The sequence below is a fragment of the Neophocaena asiaeorientalis genome, unplaced genomic scaffold (genome assembly GCF_003031525.2).
Source record: "Neophocaena asiaeorientalis asiaeorientalis breed wild unplaced genomic scaffold, Neophocaena_asiaeorientalis_V1.1 scaffold76, whole genome shotgun sequence".
In the NCBI taxonomy this organism is placed as follows: domain Eukaryota; kingdom Metazoa; phylum Chordata; class Mammalia; order Artiodactyla; family Phocoenidae; genus Neophocaena; species Neophocaena asiaeorientalis.
The window spans coordinates 991,806-1,014,182 of record NW_020173668.1 but is presented as its reverse complement, the minus strand read 5'-3'; the positions used below and the strand labels follow the sequence as shown (position 1 = coordinate 1,014,182).

Below are 22,377 nucleotides of genomic sequence, written 5' to 3'. Positions count from 1 at the left end.
GATGGGGGGGTGGGGGTGTGGCAGGGCCGAAGGCACTGGGAGACAGGAAGCCTGGCATTCCAGGGGGAGGGAAACACGGAGGCCGCTCCAAGCTCCAGGTAAGGGAGCGGGAGAGCTGACAGTTCAGAAAGGAGGGGGCGGGCCATTGTCTGGCGCTCGCTCTGCCCTGAGGAGGGGACAGAGAGAGGGGGTCGGGCCATTGTGTTCAGTACTCAGCTCAGTCTTCCAGCACTAGTCAGACGGAAGGAGGAAACCTAGCAGGCACTGGGTAAGGGGTTAGGGGGGACTGGGCTGGGTGGGCGGCAAGAAGGCTGGGAGACTGGGGATGGGAAGAGGTGGGGGGGATGCTGGGGGGGTAGAGGTTTGGCGATATCGCTAGTGCCTTAGACACAGTAGGCACTTAATAACTATAAGTTGATTTGACTTGCTTGTGATTGTAACAAGAGGGTAACGAAGGGCAGGGCAGGTGGGGCTAAGAAGGAGAGCCAGGAAGCTGATGTTCCCTAGGACTGTGCCCTTCTGGGGCTGTCCCTGAAGCCAGACGGGAGAGGTGGTGGGGGAAACTGGACCAGCTGGGTCATTGGCAAAGCCAGGAGTGGCTTCTCTCCTGGCTTCAGGAGCCCCTCCCTCAGTGAGGTATCCATGCTCGCTCAGGGTGCAGAAGAGACGGAGTCCCTGGGGTGAGCATGGGGTAAGTGTGGGAGTGACATCCCCATCTCCCTTCCCAACTCCATCCCCACATCTACATCTCTATCCTGGGCTAAAAGCTGGCCAGAAAGGGGCTAGTATTTGATGTAGTCTAGGGGCCGTGGGGGAGGAGTCCCCACTGGGGCGGTCAGGGTTGAACTCAGCATTGTTGTCATGGGGGTCCCCTGGCTGGGCCCCAGGGCTGGGAGAGAAAGGAGTTGGGGAGCTCCCACACTGGAGCTGTGAAATGGCACGGCCCCTACAGCCTGGTCCTTGAACCTCTGACCCCTTCCTACCACCACCCCACCTGAACTGCTGCCTGACTCCAACCTCAGCCAAGACACTTCGCCTCCCTGGCCTTGGTTTCCTGGTTTGTACAGTGAGGGCGTGGGACCCTGTCAGCTCTGAGCATTCTTGATATTTTGGGCAGGACCTGCTACACCATTTGCAGGGCCCAGTGCGAAATGAAAGTGTGGAGCTCCTGGAACAAGATCAAGACTTTCAAGACGGCAGCAGCTGGGCGTTAGACCGAGCGTGGGGACCTGCGTGACTGCGCAGGTCACATGCCCAGGAAGCCAGCCCTGGCTGTGGGCTCTGCAGGCTGCAGCAAGGGAGATGGCAGTGTAACTTGGGATCTAACTCCTGAGGCTCTGGTGCAAGACAAGCAGTGGTAGCGGCAGGGTGCCTTTCCTCCCCACCAGGCTCCTCCAGGGAACTAGACCAGAAAGCCCTTGTGGAGACAGGGGGTGGGACCTGTACCTGATGGCCTTTCTTCAGAGAGGTTTCTGTTTCCTCTTGAGTCAGGAATCACCCTAGAGGCACTGTTTCTTAGCCCATCGGAGCTAGAACTTGCCACCCCCCACCCTACACACTTGCCTTCTCCATGCAAGTGGCTCAGAGCTGAGTTTCCCCGACTAGGGCAGGAGTAGGACTCCTGAGAGACAGTGTAGCTAAGGGAGTCACTCTGGTATGAGGCAGATATGAGTTTAACTTGGCTTCTGGCTGTGTAACCTCCTTTGCCTCACTTTCTGTCATCTCTAAAATGGGATTATGGTGGTACCTAGCTAAAATTGTTGGGTAGACCAAAGCCTGATAATGCAGACTTCATATTCACTGGAGAGGCTGGGGAAAGGGAGACTTGTTGCCAGAAGGAGAATTCCTGGGTCTCTGGAGAAGGAGGAACTCGGCTCAGGGCATTGAATCTAACAGTTCCAGAGAGGTGGGAATAGGGCAAGGACTGGGAGGGTGGGGCTGGAACCTCCTTCCCCAAGCCCCACCTACCCTATCAGAGCTCCTCCCAGAGACCCAGAAAAGACGATCTGTTCAAGCAGAGAGGTCCCAGAGCAGGTTAGGCTCTGAGGCGGGGTCTGGGTGGGAGTTTCCCTTGATTCTGAGAGTCTACAAAATGTTCTCTGTGTGGCTTAGACCATGGCTTCTCCCAAGGATCTGGCAACAAGACTCCATGAGAGTCTGGAGAAGTCTTAGGTAAGTCTTGATAGAAACAGTTGTCAGGAGGGGTTTGGCTGAGGCCAGCCCTCAGGGAAATTGAGGGAAAATGGGAGCAGAGGGAAAGGAAAGAAGGCTGAGCAGACTGATAAGGAATTCTTCTAAGGAGGAGCCTAGGCTGTCCCAACACCCTGTAGGCTTTGCTGTGGCAAGAGGGACGGAAGTTACCCTACAGGAAGGACTTTCTGACCATGAGGAATGTGCATTTAAGAAGGAGGTGGGTTATTTATTGGAGTTGGATTAGCCGTGGGGTGTCTGTGCTCTTTAACCAGCCGTCAGCTGGGCTCAGGCTGAGTGGGCAGGAAACTACCCACTTTATAGGTCATGAAGCCCTTGGTGTTAGATGCCTTATTAACCCTGGATTATGAGGTTCCCCCTGGAGCCTTCAGGGAGGGGGTGAGCAGCCACCATCAGGCGTTTGGGTACCCCAGAAGTAAGTTCAAGCTCAGATGGGAAATTTTCTGGGTTTCCCACTGGCCTGATGCTGCCATAAGAGTGTTGGAGATAAGACTACAGAAGGAATTTCCACAGCAAAGCCATGGATAAGAGCTTAATGCAATTGTTTTATTTATTTGTTAGATTTTTAGAGCCATTTTAAAAAATTGAAGTGTAGTTAATTTACAGTGTCGTATTAGTTTCAAGTGTACAGCAAAGTGATACATATATATATATTCTTTTTCAGATTCTTTTCCATTATAGGTTATTACGAGATAATGAATATAGTTCCCTGTGCTATACAGTAGGTCCCTGTTGTTTGCAATTGTTTTATTTTTTAAAGACTATGGCCCAGTTGGAAGTGGGAGGTTTGAAAGTTTAGATCACTGCAGGGACTTCCCAGTAGGTAAGAGTAGAGAGACCGCACCTTGTGGGTAAGTGGAAAGAGGAATATGAAAGACTGTGTCATGTCTCCTAGCTGGGAAGTCTTGAGCAAGAGGAGAAACCACTGCTAGTCTGGTTAGACTGGATGTGATGAGATATAGGGACAGGGGAATGGCTGAAATGACCCAGAAACTTTCTGGATAGATGAGGTGAAAGACAGAGGTGTGCCTCCTTTTAGTCCCCTCCCAATCCACCAACTTCCGCCCAAGCCAGGGATCTGTCACAACTCGAGGTGGAAATTCTAGTTTCCCTTGCCCAGAGCTCCCAGTGCTGGCTTTGCCGCTATGGGTACCTGGAGCGCCGCACGCCTGGCCCAGCCAGGCTGAGCCTCCCGTCCCCTGCCTCTGGGGCCTGGGAACCCCCCTTCTTTATTCTCTTGGATGGCACCCACGCCCAAGAGTCTGGACATCTAGGTTCTGCACTGTGTCTGGCTCAAGGGTGAGATGAGATGGGTGGCTGGGGGGTGGCAGTTCCAGGGGAGGATTATGCAGAGGCCCAGGGAGATAGACAGCAGCAGCACAAGGACCAGGGAGAGAGGGGGCAGCTGCAGAGGCTGGGAGACAGCCAGCCAGTCCCTGCCCTGGGCCACTTTCCGCACGATGCTTGTAGCCAGCCCTCCAGGCTGGACTCCCATCTCCTCCCTGCAAGAAGAGGCTTGTAGGCCTGAGAGTCAGCGACCTAAGCCCAGCTGGGGAGAGATCAGAGCAGGCTGATTCAGACCTGGTCTGCTTTTTTGGGTCATCAGAGGGTAGGGCTGTGTACGAGGCCATGAGTATCAACAGATCTGAAAGTGCCAGGAGAGTCACGTCTGAAGAATCTATATTGTGAGTGCAGGAATCTGCTCCCCAGAAAGTTCCCTGCCCAGGACCAGGCATTGGTTTGGGCTCTGGGCTATAGGAGGAGGGAAGGCAAAGAGGAAACAGCAAGAAAGACTTCCCTGAGAGTAAGGTGAGAAAAGGCAAAGTGGGGCTATTGGTGCAAAGAGATCAGAAGGGCGGGATGGGGAACAGCTGGACTCCTACCCAGAGGGGAGAGTGAGGCAGGATAAGGCCTGTGGGATGATGGAAGTGAGACTCTCTAAGGGCACTCTGGAGAGGAAACTGGCCCGTCTCTCTAGCATCACCCCCACAATACACACTTCTGCTGCCTGGGGCTATCTGATTGGTTCCCAGGGAGGATGTGGTAAAGACTGCTCACCCAGAGAGTGGCGGGTGCCTGTTTCCCCAGAGCCTTCTGGTGACAGCCTCTGGCTGAGCATGGCCCTTCCAGCCCTGGGCCTGGACTCCTGGAGCCTCCTGGGCCTTTTCCTCTTCCAGCTGCTTCTGCTGCTCCTGCCACCACCGACGACTGCACGGGGTGACGGACAGGGGCCCACACCCAGGGTCAAATACTACGCAGGTAAGTGTCTGATGATCAGGAAGTGTGGGGACGGCAACACCGGGCTGACTGAGAAAGGAGTGAATGATGAAACTCACCTGGGGCAGAGATTGAGGAAAGGGAAGTGACGGGACCAGGGGGCCAGGGGCGTTGTGCCTTCTTGTTCACCAGAGTTGGTGATTTTTCTTTCCCTCCTTAAATGTCACTGTTATCAAACTGGCCACCTCAAACCCATAACTGCTTTCATGCCCTCAAGTGCCCCAAAGCCAAGGCCCCTGCCAGAAGAGCATCTGTGGGCCTGGTGACCCAGGACACACAACTGCACACATGATGCTGGACCACGTCATGCCCAGTACTGTGGACACCAAGAATACAAGAACTCCGCGTGGCCTGGCTGGGATACGGACCCTGGGACCCTTTAGGCACAGCTTGGCTGGTTTCTTACTGAGGCTGTGGTGACTGCTGGTCTTGCACCTCCAGGGAAAAGATTCAGGAGGGAACATGGGCCCTGTAGGAGTTGTAGGGGCAGTCTCCTGGGCACAGCTGTGTCTTTAGCATCTTTCTGGGGCAACGTGGTAAAGGAAATGCATGTTGCCCGTTGATGGAGGGGCCTCTGTATTGGGTGCTGGGATTACAACATAAACAGGGCTCAGCCCCTGTCCTCAAAGTGCTAATGGTCCCAAGGGGGAGGCAGATGAACTGACAACCACACTTCGGGGCAGTCAGTTCAGTAACAGAGGGGTGTATACAGTTCTGGGGAGGCAGGCCTCTCCAGCACCTTGCCACATGTTTCCCCAGCTCCTCCTCTTGGTTGGTCCTAAGAGTCTCTGAGCCTCCAAAGGTAACAGTTAGCTAGTCAGTCCTCTAACTAATGCAAAAGTACAAATGTGCTCATGAGAGAGGATTTCAGAAGCTCCTCACCCCTTGCTGATGTGCCAGGGGACCAGGCACACACGCCCCACCTCTGCCACACCACGGTGATGGGGAGACCTCAGGGAACTTCCCACAACCAGATGGAATCCCATGCCCAGGTGACATCTAGGCGCTTGCAGGAAACTTTGGAGAAAAACATTTCCTTTCTGTTCAGCCTATGGCAGTGATTCTTGTGGTGGAAATTTCCTGCAATAGAGGCGGGGAGGAAAGTGGGGCTGGTGAGTGGGTCCCCTACAACCCACAGCTACTTTGACACATAGTCCTATCTACATCTAGCTTTCCTGTCTGTGGCCGCCAACACCTTCCTGTCGTCTCTCTGCCTTCTGCTCTCCCCACGAGTGAGGCCCAACGTGTCCTCCCCCACCGCAGCCCCCAGGCCTGGAAGAGTATCCACTGTACCTCACTTTATTTCCTGTCCCTTTGTCTGTCTCTTGGGTACGGGCCACCCTCCCCCAGCCCCAGTCTGTCATTACCCTGTCTCTGGCTGCCTTTCCTCTCTACTATGAGCTCAACACACAAAGCTCCTATGGCTGCCAGCAGGGTGGGAAGAAGCAGGGAGCTGCCGATGAAGAGTGGGTCCAGTTGCCAAGGTCTGGGGAACACACTCTGCCAGCCCTTTTCTTCCCCTGATTTTATCTCAGAAATCAGCTGCTTGCCCAATGACTTTTTTTTTTTTTTAACTTTTTGTTTTTCTTTTTTTTTTTTGCGGTACGCGGGCCTCTCACTGTTGTGGCCTCTCCCGTTGCGGAGCACAGGCTCCAGATGCGCAGGCTCAGCGGCCATGGCTCACGGGCCCAGCCGCTCCGCGGCATGTGGGATCTTCCCGGACCGGGGCACGAACCCGTGTCCCCTGCATCGGCAGGCGGACTCTCAACCACTGCGCCACCAGGGAAGCCCTGACCACTGACTTCTCATCACTGTCTCCTTCTCCCCACCTCTCAACAGGGGATGGACGCAGAGCTCTTAGCTTCTTCCACCAGAAGGGCCTCCAGGATTTTGACACTCTGCTCCTGAGTGGTGATGGAGACACTCTCTATGTGGGGGCTCGAGAGGCCATTCTGGCTTTGAATATCCAGGATCCAGGGGTACCAAGGCTGAAGAACATGGTGAGAGGCCAGGGGAAGGGCGTGGGCTGGGAGTGAGGAGGGGACCGACAGCTGCCCTGTGCTTGGGCTGCTTACGCATGAATAACCACCCAATTTGCTGTTACCTATAATCAGCAACAATCAGCAATTCTTTTTTTTGTTAATATTTATTTATTTTATTCTTTGGCTGTATTGGGTCTTCGTTACAGCGTGCGGGCTTCTCTCTAGTTGTGGCCCGTGGGCTCCAGAGCGCATGGGCTCTGTAGTTGCAGCACGTGGGCTCTCTGCTTGTGGCTCGCGTGCTTAGTAGTTGTGGTGTGCAGGCTTAGTTAGCCGGCGGCATGTGGGATCTTAGTTCCCTGACCAGGGATTGAACCTGAGTCCCTGCATTGGAAGGTGGATTCTTAACCACTGGACCACCAGGAAAGTCCCCAACAATCAGCAATTCTTCGTATAAACATATATATATGATTGGTATAACAGACAAGAAACACTATAGTGGCCTCACTATTCATTGGTACCATGAATACTGGTTGAATACTATTAATTACTAAAATGGCTGATATGGAAATCATTGACATATGAGAGAAACATTGACTCAAATTATATCAATAATATGATATCCACCCACATCACTGAAGCTTCTGTGTTAAATTACAGCCACCCTACTCATGGGAACAACGTGCGGGAGAAAGGGAGAGGGAAGGATAAAAGGGAGGGAGGGAGCTAGCAATTACTGAGCATCTCCACGGTTTGTTTTTCTCAATGTGTGGTCTGTGGGCCACCTGCACACATGGGATGCCAATTAAAAATACAGATTCTGGGCTTCCCTGGTGGCACAGTGGTTAAGAATCTGCCTGCCAATGCAGGAGACACGGGTTTGAGCCCTGGTCCGGGAAGATCCCACGTGCCGTGGAGCAACTAAGCCTGTGCGCCACAACTACTGAGCCTGCGCTCTAGAGCCTGCGAGCCACACCTACTGAAGCCCATGTGCCTAGAGCCCGTGCTCCGCAACAAGAGAAGCCACCGCGATGAGAAGCCTGTGCACCGCAAGGAAGAGTAGCCCCCACTCACCACAACTAGCTCCGCAACAAGAGAAGCCACCGCGATGAGAAGCCTGTGCACCGCAAGGAAGAGTAGCCCCCACTCACCACAACTAGAAAAAGCCCGCATGCAGCAACGAAGACCCAACGCAGCCAAAAATAATAAATAAATAAATAAATATAATTAAAAAAAAATACAGATTCTCTGAGGTGTGAGGAACTGACATTTTTAACAATTTCCCCAGGAAATGTGGTGGTTTTCTTTGCCAACTGCTGCTTTTATTACTGTGCGTGGCATTAGGCGCTTTACATATGCTACCTAGTTGTGCCCTCCAGAAGCCCGTGCAGTTGACCAAGATCACTCAACCAGTAAGTGGCTGAGTCTAGATTCAAACTCAGGTCTGATTCCACAGGCCATGTTCTACCATGGAGCTGTGTCCTAATGAATAACAGTATCATCAGAGTAATAGCCAGGGTCACAAAGTGAGGTTATTATAGCCCACTAGCGTGTAACTAACCAATATGCCTGCTGGTGATTTCACATCAGAGCCAAGCGGGGGATGGTAGGTCAGAGCTAGAGCTGAAGACCTCATTCCCTTTATCTCCCCTTTCCCAATGTCCCACTTCAGATACCCTGGCCAGCCAGTGACCGAAAAAAGAGTGAATGTGCCTTTAAGAAGAAGAGCAATGAGGTAAGTAGGGGTGGAGATACTGGGGCTCTGGTAGAGAACCCTGGTGTCCCTAGACCATCACTGGATGATAGGGCAGGCAGCAGAGGATGCTTGTTTGCATGATAATTGCCTGCATCAAGTTCTATAAAGACAGAATGGGACTGCCTCAGCATTGCCCAGCCCTTCTCCCTACTAGGGAGTGAAGGAGCAGCCTCTGGGGGCCCAGGAGTTAGGGGCAAGCGCCCTGGAGGCCTGAATTCTCTATCTCCCCCAGACACAGTGTTTCAACTTTATTCGTGTCCTGGTCTCCTTCAATGCCACCCATCTCTACGCCTGTGGCACCTTCGCCTTCAGCCCTGCTTGTACCTTCATTGTGAGTTATCTGGCACCAGCTCTCAGGCCCCAAGCATCCCTCCTCACGTCTACTCCCAGCTCATCCTCTGCAGCTCTGGAAAACTCTGGTTTTCCAGACGCAGGATCCTTGTGAGCTTCCGGGCCTAGACCAATTTTCCTCTACATCCCCTCCCCTCCCTCCCTCACGCCCCTCCTTTCCCAGACATGAGACTCTGGCGTTCTGGCCCCCCAGCCACTCCCCTTCTCTAGGAACTCCAAGATTCCAACCTGTTGCCCATCTCGGAGGACAAGGTTGTAGAGGGGAAAGGCCAAAGCCCCTTCGACCCCGCCCATAAGCACACGGCTGTCCTGGCAGGTGAGTATGAGGTTCCCTGGTCCACCCCAGCAACTGCTTTCCCTGGTCACCCTGTGACATATGGAATCTGACAATTTCCTGAAAAGCAGGGGACGGAGGGAGGAGAAGCCAGGAGCCTCGGAACACAAAATCAGAGGGAGAATCAGGTATCCCAAACATCAGCTCCTGCTGAAACTGCCACAAAGGAGGTGGAGCAAAATGGATATGGAGAGAGGCACAGAGGTGGGACGGTCCAGGAAGGGTCTCAGGCAGGGAAGAGGTCTGAGATTCAGTCATTTGTTCAACAAGTATGCTCTGTATGAATGCCCCCTCTGGTGTGCCAGGCATTGTGCTAGGAACTGTAGGGATTACAAAGAAGAAATCATGGTGCTGTGCCCTCCCAGACACAAACCATTACAGACTTCCCACCCTGGCTTCCTGAAGGCGGTGGACTTTGACTGAGTGGGACCTTGAAAGATAGGTAGATGGGCAGGGAAGGTGTTCCATGAAGAAAAGGGTAGGACTTAAGGTATGGAAACAAAACAAAGCCATCTTCGGGCAACAATGAGTGATTCTAACTGGCAAGTGGTTTAGCTGGGCATGGGAGGGAGGAGCCAGAGAAAAGTGCCAAAACACTGAAGGCCATAAGGTTGGCCATTCCCTGTGGGCAGAAGGACCTAAGAATGGTGCTCAGTGGGGGGCTGTGAGCTGGGCTTTGGGATTCCATAGGAAGGTGTAGAACACATGAAGGAGGCCAGAGACTGATGTGAATGCTGACAGGTCTGAGGAGGGCAGGGGCACCCTCCAACTGATGAGGTCTCCCCACCTCTCCCCACACTAGATGGGATGCTCTATTCCGGCACCATGAACAACTTCCTGGGCAGTGAGCCCATTCTGATGCGCACACTGGGATCCCAGCCTGTCCTCAAGACGGACAATTTCCTCCGCTGGCTGCAACGTAAGGACCTGAGCCCCACTCAGCACAGGTCTGGCCCCCTTCCCCAAGTCCCGGAGACCTGGCACTGTGAACTGCTGTTAATTCACTCAACACTCGTTTGTTGAGGCATAACAGTGTGCAAGGCAGTACTGTTAGGCATTGGCGGTACTGCAGGGAAGAAGACAAAACTCCCGTCCTCTTGAAACTTGCATCTTACATAAATAATTAAAGAAGTACCAGTCGCTCCCCGCCCCCACCCCCCACCCATGGCTACGTCTCGACCAGCTGTGGGACCCGAGAGGTCATGTCTCCTGTCCTCCAGAGCCAAGGGTTTTCACAAAGGGGAAGCCAGGGCATCCAGGTGCTCCATCTCTTAGCCCATCTGCCCCGCCCCTGCAGCGGACGCCTCCTTCGTGGCAGCCATCCCTTCGACCCACGTGGTCTACTTCTTCTTCGAGGAGACAGCCAGCGAGTTTGAGTTCTTCGAGAAGCTCCACACATCCCGGGTGGCCAGAGTCTGCAAGGTCTGCAACCTGGGCGCGAGACGGGGCTGGCTGTGGAGAAGCCAATGGGGAGATGGCAGAGGCGGGGCTGAGCACTTAGGGACCAATGGGAGTGAGGGGCGGGGAAGAGGGCGAGGTCACGTGGGGCAGGGGTCGTCCCCTGACTCCTCTGGTGCCCCTAGAACGACGTGGGCGGCGAAAAGCTGCTGCAGAAGAAGTGGACCACCTTCTTGAAGGCCCAGCTACTCTGCGCCCAGCCGGGGCAGCTGCCCTTCAACATCATCCGTCACGCTGTCCTGCTGGCAGACAATTCCTCCACCGATCCCTATGTCTACGCTGTCTTCACCTCTCAGTGGTGAGCAGCCAGGCGGGAACGTGGGGGCTGGAAGCGGGATTACGGGTCAGCACCCTTGTTGCCCTGGCCCGCCAGGGAGGGTAGGAACTGATGTGAGCCGAGCACGTACTCCACACTTAACATACGAAGGCATTTGATCGTCACCATCTCCCAGGAATTTGACTCATGCCCTTAATGTAGATGGGAAAAATAAAGCTCAGAAAGGTTCTTATTAGTTTATATCCTGCCTGGTTCCAAAACGGATAGGAGGCAGCTTACAAAAGGCAAACATTAAAATAAAATCAAATCCATGAGGAAATGGAAATAAAAGGAGAATAAGAGAACCCAGGGATCCGGTCAGCACATTACACATGTGCTTTACAAATGTGCATTACAAATGTGCAGTCCTGGGATGCTGGCACAGATTTAGCTCTGAGCTTCCTAATGGTCAGAGCAAAGAGTGAAACACCACCAGCGACATAAGATAAAAATACAGTCATTGCTTGGAGGCTGAGAAAGTTTAACTTACTTGCTGTGGTCTGGGATCTGCTGACAATATGTCAGGTATCAAAGATATCTGTTGTAAGCAGGGTCTGGTATCTATGGCATCCAGAACTGAGAATATGGTGTATGTCACAGGTTAAAGAGAACAGGAGAGACCTTTTGTCTCCACAGACCAAGGCTGAAAAATAGTTGTAGTTAGGCTCTGTTTGGTTATCTGAGGACCAGGAATACATGGGCTCCCCAAGGAGGAACACTTCATCTGGAGCCTGTTGGGTGGCTGGTTATACTGCTCCTCCCATAGGGGCCCAGTCTGGGCAGGCCAGGCAGGAGACACCCCAGGGCATGAGCCCCATTTAATTCTCATTAAAGATAATCACACCTCAGATCCTAAGATGGGCTAGAGTCTGGGGCTCTCCTAGCCCTTATCACCACAGCTGGGGGCTGACCCAGCCCTTCATCCTCCTGCCCTTCTGGGGTTTCTCACCAAGGGTGGGCCAGGGTTGGAAGGGGAGCTTCCTGGTATAGCAGAGGAGGTTACAGACAATGTCCCCTCTGGCTTTCTCCAGGCAGGTTGGTGGGACCAGGAGCTCTGCTGTCTGTGCTTTCTCACTCAAGGACATCAAGCATGTCTTTGAGGGGAAGTATAAGGAATTGAACAAAGAGACTTCACGCTGGACTACTTACGGGTTCTCTGATATCAGTCCTCGGCCAGGCAGCGTGAGTACTACCCATCCCACTGAGCAAACCCTGCCTCCCCAGATGCATAATATGCATGTCAAAGTACCTATCACGGCATAATAAATGCCCAATAAATGCTAGTGTTCCCCGCACCCCCAGGTCCTGTCGGCTCAGATATTCACCCATTCTGGCTGCCCACATTCCACATGTGTCCAACCCCATCCTAAACACAGAGCAGCACCTCTTCACCCCAGCTGAGTGCACCCCAAATACCTGGGTATATCACTAAGGAAACAAGGGAGCACGGGCTGTGCCAAGGACTGTCTTGGGCATCTTCACCTGCATTTCTTATTTAACTTTTGTTTTTTGATCAGAGTATATATGTACAGCATTTAAACAATCATATAGTTGTACATGGTTAGTTACAAAAAACAGCCCTGTTTCCTATCCTCAGCACTTTTTCCTCTCTAGAGACAACCACCTTCAACTCTTTTAGCTGATTCTTTTGATATTTATCTCTAAATCTTGAAATACTTTTCTTGCTACTTCTTGATGTTTCAGTGTCAGGCAGTGTCTATTGAATTCCCATTCTGGATGGTGAGGATTTAACCATGTCCCCCACCCGCACTCAGCGATGTGCTAAAACTGGCTTGCAGCAACTAGCAAGAACCCTTTGTGCATCTCTTTACAAATCCGAATTCAGTGACAATACATTGATAGCTTGAAATCAGCCGTGGTGGGAATCATACATCATGGAAATCAGCAAGCACTTCAAATCAGAAGTCCCCCCACTCGTCGTTCCCCAGAGCTGCCTTATCAACACACCACTGCACCCACTCCTCATCTCCAAACATTGTTTTATAGTAATTTTGGTTAAATCAATATTTGTATTATGATTCATTATTCACAACTGAGCCAGGTAGTAAGACATGATTATTTTTCCTTTTTGCATAATTTAAAATTTTTCCCTGGGGTTAGTAATTATCTTGATTATTATTATTATTTTTTTGCTTTGTTTTCTAAGCTCTTATCTTTAATTCAACCCCAAACTCTTCCTCAGTTATCTGAATCTCTTTTAAAAACAGATCCATTATGTATTCTAGAGTTTCATCTTCCTGGAGATCTTTCCTATCTGTTGTAGTCTGTACTACATCTACATCTTAACTACATCTGGGACACAGCTGCCATCCTGGAATCTCCCTTCCTCATCATTCTGGACATTCCCTTTGCCTCTTCCTTGTGACAATCTGGTGTTTCTTGCATCCCACAACTTCCTCTCTTTCCTTTTTTTTCACTGTCTTATTTTAGTGGAGATTCCTGGAAAGGGATACATGACAGGTAAATTTTTCTGAGACCTTGAATGTCTGAATATGTCTTTATTCTACATTCACGTTTGATAGTTTGCCTAGGTGTATCTAATTCGAGACTAAAAATGATTTTCCTTCCAAACTTTGAAGGCTTCCTCTATTATCTTCTAGCTTCCAATGCTGCTGTTGAGAAGTCTAAAGCTATTCTGATCCCCAACTCTTTGAATGTCACCTGTTTTTCTTTTTCTCACTGGAATCTTGTAGTACCTTTTTTGTGTCGCTGGTTGTTTTGAAATTTCATGATTGTGCCTTGATGATATCTGTTTATTCATTGTCTGGACATTCAATTTGCCCCTTAAGCCTGGAATTTTAGTTCTTTCAGTTCTAAGAAGTTTTCTTGAACTATTTCCTCCTGTTCCCTTTTCATTCAACAAATATTTTTTGAGGCCACCTGTCACTGTTCTAGGCACTGGGGATATAGCAGTGAACAAAATAGACAAAAGTCTCTTTCCTCATGGAGCTGACATTCTAATGTCAGAAGGTTTTTTCACTTCTTTCTGGACCTCCTGGACTAGTCCTCTACCTTTTAAAATCCTTTAAAAGATTTTTTCCATGTCTTTGGTTTTGTTCTACTTTCTGAGAGAGTATCTCAATTTTATCTTCTGATCCTTCTATCAGATTTTTAATTTCTGCTATCAGATATTTAATTTACTAGATTTTTTGAGCTTTGAATATGTCTTTTATAAACATGTTCCATTATAGAGAATTTTAAATATATAAAAAGTGAACAGAATAGTGTAATGGACCTCCGTACAACCGTCAGCCAGCTTCAACTCATAGCCAATCAAACTGTTTCATCTATACCCCACCCACTTCTCCTCTTATTATTTTGAAGCAAATTCTGGTCATTGTATCATTTCATCTGTATTAGTTTCCCGTGGCTGCCATAACAAATTACCACAAACATGGTGGTGTGAAACAGAAGTTTATTCTTTCACAGTTCTGAAGGCCAGGTGTTTGAAATCAAAGTGTCAGCAGGGTTGGTTCCTTCTGGAGGCTCTGAGGGAGAATCTATTCTATGCCTCGCTCTGAGCTTCTGGTTGGCTGCTGGAAACCTTTGGTGTTCCTTGGCTTGTAGGCACATCACTCCAGTCTCTGCCTCTGTCATCGCTTTGCCTTATCTCTGTATGTCTCCTCCACTTCTCTTATACAGACACTTGTCATTGGATTTAGAGCCCATTGTAATCCAGAATGAGTCATCTTTTTAAAAAAAATATTTTATTTATTTATTTGGCTGCGTTGGGTCTTAGTTGCTGCATGCAGGATCTTTCATCGCATTGCACGGGCTTCTCTCTAGTCGTGGCATGCGGGTTTTCTCTTCTCTAGTTGTAGTGCACAGGCCCCAGGGCGTGTGGGCTCTGTAGTTGTGGCACGTGGGCTTAGCTGCCCCGTGGCATGTGGGAACCTAGTTCCCTGACCAGGGATCAAACCCACGTCCCTTGCATTAGAAGGCGGATTCTTTACCACTGGACCACTAGGAAAGTCCCCAGAATGAGTCATCTTAAGATTTTTAATTATGTATACAAAGACCCTTTCTGCAAATAAAGTCACATTCACAGGTTTTAGATGGACATGGCTTTTGGGGGGCTACCATTCATCCCATTACCTCATCCATAAATATTTTAGTATGTATCTTCAAAGGATAAGGGCTTTGAAAACAACAACAACATAGCCATAGTACCATTGTCACACCAAAAAATTAATAATAGTTCCTTAATCTAATATGCATTTAGTGTTCAAATTTCTAATGGTCTCACAGATATCATAAGGGTTTTTAAAAACTATGGCTTGTTTATTGGAATCAAAATCCAAATAAGATCTGTAAATTTGAATTGGTTGTTCTTTTCAGTCTCTTTTAGTCTGTATGTTCCCTTTCCAACTTCTTTTTTTCTCTCGCAATTTATTTGTTATGTAGAATTTTCCACAGTCTGGATCTTGATTTTGCATCTCTGTGATGGAGTTTAAGTATTTTCTGTAAATTGGTTGGTGTTTGGATCTAGAGATGTAATCAGATTAAAGTTTGATTTTTGGGAACAAAACTACCTCATAATGGTAGTGTGGTCTTCTTTCAGGAAGTATGTAACCTCTGGCCACACTCTTTGAAATAACAACTCCTCTTTTGTAGCATTATGTTCTTGTTTCATGGGTATATTATCTTCATACTTATCTCTCTTAAGATAGTAATGATATTTTGCTGGGGTTTTCTTTTCTCTGAATCATTTCTGTTTCTTCTTAGATTTTTGTTTATTCATTTTTTCCATTTCCTTGTTTTGATCTCTTTCATGTTCATGGTTTCACTCACATATCTGGTAATCCTTGGCTATCTACTCATATTTAAGAGGGAGGGGACCATGAAGCTGTTTGGAAACTCTGCACCCTGGGCATAACTTGGCAACTTGAGCTCTGTGATAGCTCCACTGAGGATGGTCTGGCTGGACTGCTTTGTTGGGGACCTTCAATGTCAATATCTTTAAGTCTTTCCTCTTGGACCTCTAGTCAGTTTTCCTGGAGTAGATTCTTCCAGTCTTCTGCCTGGAGGGAGATGGTCTGGCTCCTGGTGTCTGGGAGCCATGGGGAAAGAGGGCTGGGTGTGGGGGAAGAGTCTCAGCAGGTACTGTGTCTACTTGGATTTAATTCCCTGCTTTCATGGTGGTGTCACCCATCTCTGCTGTACTCCATTCAGAGTCCCTCTGTCTTACCCTCTCCAGAGAATAAGCCTCCAGTTTGGGGCTAGGGTATGGAAGGGTCAGTCACTCAGTGGCATGGAGCTGGGAGGAAATCTGCCTACTTCTTAAAGAGACTTTCAAATAATCTTCTTTATTCAGCCCCTCCTTTGCCCCATTTCCAGAGGTGTCTGGGGCCACTAATCCATGAACTTCAGGAATTCTGCCTTATAAATCAGATAGTTTGGGGTTATCCCTGGGCTGGATTAGGAAGATTCTTTTATCCTGCTAAGTCTTTTCCTATTTGTTCATTTGCTTTCCAGCTTCCAAAATGTGGCTGCTTTTGCCTCCTCTCCTGTTCTCCCCATCCCTGTAGGTTTGTGTCTTTAAAAAAATAAAATCCCTTTGGGAGGAAGTGAGAGTAAGTGCCTATGCTCATTCTGGCATCAAAATGAAATACAGATGTTATTACATCACTTTACAGATGAGGAAGTTGCAACTCATAGAGGTGGGGTAACTTGTCTGAGGACATATCTTGTAGGTGACAGAGCTGGGGCTGGTGTTAAGACAGTGCTCTTGGAAACGGAGGACAAGAATCGTGACCAAAGATCAGGACACAGGTGTCCCAAAGCCACAGTATGCTGGTGTTGGCAGGGCCTTTCGAGAACAGCTGGTCCAACCCCCTCATTTTATGAGTAAGAAAAAGAAGGCCCAGAATGGAGAAGGGATTCTCCCAGAGTCACGCATCAAATTCATGCCACACCATGATGAGAAACACTCCCTGTTCACCACCCCTTTCTGTGACATCATTCATTCAATTACTGACTCAGCGAACATTTTTTGGGCACCAACTGTGTGCCAGGTCCTGTGTTAAGCCTGGACTTAACAGATATGAGTTCAAGCTGGTCCTTGTCTGCAAGGGACCCTCGCTCTACTTCCTGCTGGTGGCCAGGCATCCTTGGTGAAGGTGATGGTGGAGGAAAATAATGACAGCTAATGTTTATGAAATACTTACTTTATGCCAAGCACTGTTCTATTTACTTTTCATGTGTTGGTGCATTGCATCCTCACAGCAAGCCTGTGATGTGTTGGTAATAGGCCCATTACACTGTTAAGGAACCTCAGGCACGCTCAATTCAGAGGCTGGAATTCAAAGCCAGGCAGTTCCCAGTCCAGCTTTAATCCCCATCCTGAAATGAGGACTGCCAAGAGGAAAGGAGGCAAAGGATATTAGCCAAGGGGGAGGGAGGGAGGGAAGAGGCAATGGGTGAGTTGAAGGAAGGAGAAAGCTGACCTGATCTGCCTCCTTCCCCTTCAGTGCTTGGAGGGCCCCTCCTCTGATAAAGCCTTGACCTTCATGAAGGACCATTTCCTGATGGATGAGCCGGTGGTGGGGACACCCCTGCTGGTGAAGTCTGGTGTGGAGTACACACGGCTTGCGGTGGAGACAGCCCAGGGCATCGACGGGAATAGCCATCTGGTCATGTACCTGGGCACCAGTGAGTAAAGGGCTGAAGGCCCTCAGGGATTCATTCAACAAATGTTTTCTGAGCACCTGCTTTGTGCCTGGCACCCTGCTAGGCTCTGAAAATACAGTGGGAGAACAAAACAGTCCTGTCCCTACCTTCTCTGAGCTTTAAGTCTGGTGGGGGAGAGAAACATGGAGGGCTTTGGTGGCCTCATCAAGAACTGTTTATCTTATGGGGAAGACATGCTAGAGAGGTGAAGAGTGAGGGAGGATAGAGGGGGAGCTGGAAACAGCGAGAGTAGAGATCACAGATCATGCTTCAGGAAGCTTGGCTGTGAAGGGGAAGAGGGGAAGGAGAGGCGACTGGAGGAGGGCGTGGGATCCAGCCAGCAAGCTTTTTAAAGATGGGGAAGATCGTCAGGATCCGGTAGAGAGGGGGATGGCGAAGAGGTGGGCAGGTGAGGGGCTAAATGGCAGGTTAAGTTGCAGAGGCAGCAGGAAGCCTGGTTCTAGAACCAGGGGGAGGTACTGGTCGTGAGTGGGGGAGGTACAGACCTCTGCTGGGATGGGAGTGAAGGAGTAGAAGAGGGGATAAGACAGGAAGGGGGCATGTATAGACTTGATGGGGGAAATGGGCAAGACATAGAGGGAGCTCTTTTGTGAAGGCTTTTGTGTTTTCTACGAAGTAGGAGGACACAGGGTCGTGAGTGAGGGGCGGGGTGGGGGGAGATTGAGGGGTAGAAAAGGTGGGAGGTTTGAGGAGAGAGGCAAAGATTCAAATATTCATCGTAGAAAGAAGGAGAGGGACTTCGCTAGTGGCACAGTGGTTAACAATCCGCCTGCCAATGCGGGGGACACGGGTTCAATCCCTGGTCCGGGAAGATCCCACATGCCACGGAGCACCTAAGCCCGCGCACCACAGCTACTGAGCCTGCACTCTAGAGCCCGCGAGCCACAACTACTGAGCCCGTGCTCCTAGAGCCCGCGCTCCGCAACAAGAGAAGCTACCACAATGAGAAGCCCGCACACCACAATGAAGTGTAGCCCCCGCTCGCTGCAACTGGAGAAAGCCTGCGTGCAGCAATGAAGACCCAACGCAGCCAAAAATAAATACATTTATTTAAAAAAAAAAAAGAAAAAAGGAGAGACAGTCTGCGGGGGAGATGGGGAAGATTGCCAAGCATATATTATATTGAGGGCCTGGCTGAGGTGGATGACCTTGAGCTTTAGTGGAAGAAACCCATCAGGTTCATTCATTCTTTTAGGACATCAGCTGTGCATATATTGGGTATACAATAGAGAACAAAACAGACAAAAATCTAGCTCCTTTTTGGAGTGCGTGGGGACAGACAATAAACATACTGAAGAGTCAATTACTGGGTGCATTATGAGATTAGAAAATAAATGGAGCAGTGTGTGGTCAGGAATGCCAGTTGGGGTGGTAGTAATTTTTAAAAGGGTGGTCAGGGTAGAACTCACTGAAGTGCCTTTGAGTAGAGACACTTGATGGAGGTGAGGGAGGCTGGTGATGTGATTTTCTACAGAAGTGCTCAGCAGTCCACTTCCCCATGTCCATGGAGAAAGGGGACGGTTGGGTTCCTCCAGGCATGGAGTTCTATCAGGCAGTTGCAAAGGAAGGGCCGAGAGGCAAGGGATTTCCAGACATTTACAAGCAAGCTCCATCTCCGTGGCATAGAGGGAAACGGTCTGACAGACCTGTGTCCAGTGCACACTTCAGAAGGAACTTTCTGACAGCTGGGGAAGCCATCTGGAGTCAGAGAGGGAGCACGAGAGGGGTGTGTAGATGGGGTCAGACAATTTCAGCTCTCTCTGTCTCTTCACAGGCACAGGGTCCCTCCACAAGGCTGTGGTGAGTGGGGACAACAACGCTTATCTGGTGGAGGAGATCCAGCTGTTCCCTGACCCTGAGCCTGTTCGCAACCTGCAGCTGGCCCCCACCCAGGTGGGAAGGGGCCTGACCCTCAGATGGCCTTCTAGTGGGGCAGACCTTGGGTGCTGGGTTCTTCCTAGGTGTGGCGAGGACGCCCTGACACTCTCCATCTTTCTTCCAGGGCGCAGTGTTTGCAGGCTTCTCAGGAGGCATCTGGAGGGTTCCCCGAGCCAACTGTAGTGTCTACGACAGCTGTGTGGACTGTGTCCTTGCCCGGGACCCTCACTGTGCTTGGGACCCAGAGTCCCAAATCTGCCGCCTCCTGCCCACCCCCATCCCGTGAGTGCCAGTTACCCAGCTTATGGTCTTCCTCTTTCCAGGTGCTACTAACACATTCCCTGCAAGATTCCCCCGGCCTGTGGGGGGCTCCTTCAGGGATGGAGTTGCATCAGGCAGTCCACTCTGGGCTTCTCTTCCCCTCCTCTCTGTTCTACCTAGTCTCCCAGACCCACCTTCTTCCCGCCTGCACTTCGCTCTCTTGCTCCCGCCTCCTCCCACTCTTGGCTGTTTCAAGGGATAATTTTTGCTTTCCCTGCCTTCTCAGGAAGTCCTGGAAGCAGGACATGGAGCGTGGGAACCCAGAGTGGGCATGTGCCAGTGGCCCCATGGGCAGGAGCGGAAGGCCTCGGAGCCGCCCCCAAATCAGTGAGTGTGGGACCAGGGGAGGCACAAAGGCTCGGGAGGACTTCTGGGAGGGGATGGGCGTTTCTGCCTCAGTTTCTTCCCCAGCACCTGCCTGGCTTGAGACCTGAATACCCAGAGTTGGAATGGATTGGGATGTAGGCTGTAGGGAGGAGGGATAGGAATTCTAAGCTGGGATTCAGGGTTGGGGTTGAAGTTGCTTCTGGTGTCAGAGTTGCAGTCAGATGGACTGGGGAGGTTAGTATGGGGCCCAGACTGGAGATAGGAAAGGGGTCAGAGTTGAGTTTAGGAGTTGAAATAGAAGTTGGAGGTGGGAGTTGGGGCCCACATGTCGGGTAGAGACTCCCTCCTGCCTGCTCTCTCCTTAACCTTTGGCCCCTTTCCCTTACCTACAGTTAAAGAAGTCCTGGCTGTCCCCAACTCTATCCTGGAGCTCCCCTGCCCCCACCTCTCAGCTCTGGCCTCTTACCACTGGAGTCACGGCACAGCAGCGATCCCGGACATCTCTTCCACAGTCTACCATGGCTCCCTCTTGCTGCTACTGCGAGATGGGGTGGGGGGTCTCTATCAGTGCTGGGCCACTGAGAATGACTTCTCATACCCTGTGGTCTCCTACTGGGTGGACAGTCAGGACCAACCCCTGGCCCTGGATCCTGAACTGGCGGGCATTCCCCGGGAACGCATGGAGGCCTCGCTGACCGGAGTCGGTGGTGGGGCTGCCCTGGCTGCCCCGCGGTCCTACTGGCCCCACTTCCTCACCGTCACTGTACTCCTTGCCTTAGTGCTTTCAGGAGCCCTCATCCTCCTCCTCGCCTCCCCTTTGGGGGCACTCCGAGCCCGGGGCAAGGTCCAAGGCTGTGGGACCCTGCCCCTCGGGGAGAAGGCCCCATTGAGCAGGGAGCAGTGCCTCCAATCCCCCAAGGAATTCAGGACCTCTGCCAGTGATGTGGACGCTGACAGCAACCTCCAGGGCACTGAGGTGGCTTAAACTCTGGGTACAAGCTGGAGCTGTCGGGTAGGGCAGGGCGCCTGGCCGTGCTGGCTGGGGGTACCGGGAGCAGTGCAGCCCTGACTAGGGTGGGCGTAGCACAAAAGACCACCTTCCTCCCACAAGAGGACCTTCTCTGCCATTCTGTGCCACCGATAGCACTCAGTGGGGCTGGGCACAGCGGTCTGACTCCCCTATGGGACTCCCTTCTGCCAAGCACGTGGCCTCTCTAATGGGGGCTGCCCCAGACCTGGACCTAGGCTATGATAGGAGGACCTAGAGAGGATCCTTTAGTTCTGGCCATTCCGGGATCTTCCAGAAACATACTGCTACAAGAGACCCTAAAACACCAAACACCTAAGCAACTATAAGATAGCACACCACACCTGGAGACTCCACTCTAAAAGCAGCTGCCACCTTGGACACCAACACTCCCCTCTCCCAAGGCTCTCCAGGACTCTGCAGGGGGCTGCTCCCTTCCTGCTCCCCTTATCAACTCAACCAGGGAGGTCTTTCCTGAAGTCTCACCTCCTTCCATCTTGCTTCAGTTGCGGCAGATTTAACCCCTTCTGGCCTGGCTAGAACACAGGGGTAATCTGAGCCTTGTTCACTCCTTTTCCCTGACTGACCCCTGGACCCCTTTCCTCTCCCCTCTCCTTTGTTTTGGGATTCAAAAATGACCTGTCACAGACAGTTTATTTTTTATTAAAAAGACAAAGCTTATGACTGGTGCTATTTTTGTCAGAGCAGAGCGCTCCAGCCGAGGACCGGGGGAGGTAAGGGGAGCAAGCAGTCCGAGGACATTAGTAGGTTTGTAGGGTGATTGTTCTCTCCAGCTCCAAACCACCTTTTTTGCCCTGCCAGCTGCCTCCCAGCCCCCAGCCAGCCCCACAGCCCTTTCTTCCACTCCAGGCACTGCTAGAGAGTGCCTGCAACTCTGCCTTTGGGGCCAACACACGTCTGTGTGTCTGCCGGCCAGGCAGCACCTCATCCATCACGGACTCTGTGCTGCAGTCCCACAGTTGCTGTCCCCAGCTGTCCCACACTTCTCTTGACTCCTCCTCAGCCCCCCTTTCCCACTGCAAGCTGTTGGTTTCAACCCTTGGTGGATTGAATTTATAGCAAGACTGTGCAGTCACCCCCATCCTGGCCACATCCTTCCCAATATCTGACAAACACTCTGTCCACGCCCCCTTATCACCTTCCCCCTCTCCCTCCTGTCACGAAGGCACATGTCCCTCCTCCAACGAAGGCTAACAGGTGCATTTGCCCCTTCCGCTGTGCCAAGACCCCCTGCATCGCCCTCCCCACTTTATTACTCCCTCATCGTTAACCTCCCTTCTTCCACCCACAAGTGTGCTCTCTGTACCGAAAAAAAAAAACAAAGCAATAATCCTTCCCACAGCTCCACCCTTTCAGTCTAGCCCCTCCACCCTCACTAACTCTTGCCTGTTACCACCAATCACCAGGCAG

The 22,377-nt window shown here is 51.0% G+C and overlaps 1 protein-coding gene across 2 annotated transcripts; it reads left to right on the top strand.

The window, feature by feature from the left end:
* Positions 1-2,054: 2,054 nt before the first annotated feature.
* Positions 2,055-21,627, top strand: SEMA4A (semaphorin 4A). Of its 2 annotated transcripts, XM_024748210.1 has the most exons (15): positions 2,057-2,172; positions 4,300-4,470; positions 6,328-6,488; positions 8,140-8,202; positions 8,456-8,554; positions 8,785-8,890; positions 9,711-9,827; positions 10,206-10,330; positions 10,492-10,664; positions 11,714-11,864; positions 17,174-17,354; positions 19,168-19,286; positions 19,396-19,553; positions 19,819-19,919; positions 20,312-21,627. In XM_024748210.1, exons 2-15 carry the CDS (start codon positions 4,329-4,331, stop codon positions 20,902-20,904), a joined length of 2,289 nt encoding a protein of 762 aa, XP_024603978.1. In that variant the 5' UTR covers positions 2,057-2,172; positions 4,300-4,328; the 3' UTR covers positions 20,905-21,627. The 2 variants fall into 2 exon arrangements, with proteins under 2 accessions (XP_024603979.1, XP_024603978.1); XM_024748211.1 differs by lacking the exon at positions 8,456-8,554 and having other exon boundaries at positions 2,055-2,172.
* Positions 21,628-22,377: the final 750 nt, after the last annotated feature.

Coding starts and splice junctions, on each gene's coding strand:
- SEMA4A (XM_024748210.1), top strand. CDS start 4,329: ATGGCCCTTCCAGCCCTGGGCCTGGACTCCTGGAGCCTCCTGGGCCTT. Junction 8,203..8,455: donor TTAAGAAGAAGAGCAATGAG/GTAAGTAGGGGT, acceptor TATCTCCCCCAG/ACACAGTGTTTCAACTTTAT. Junction 19,554..19,818: donor CTCCTGCCCACCCCCATCCC/GTGAGTGCCAGT, acceptor CTGCCTTCTCAG/GAAGTCCTGGAAGCAGGACA.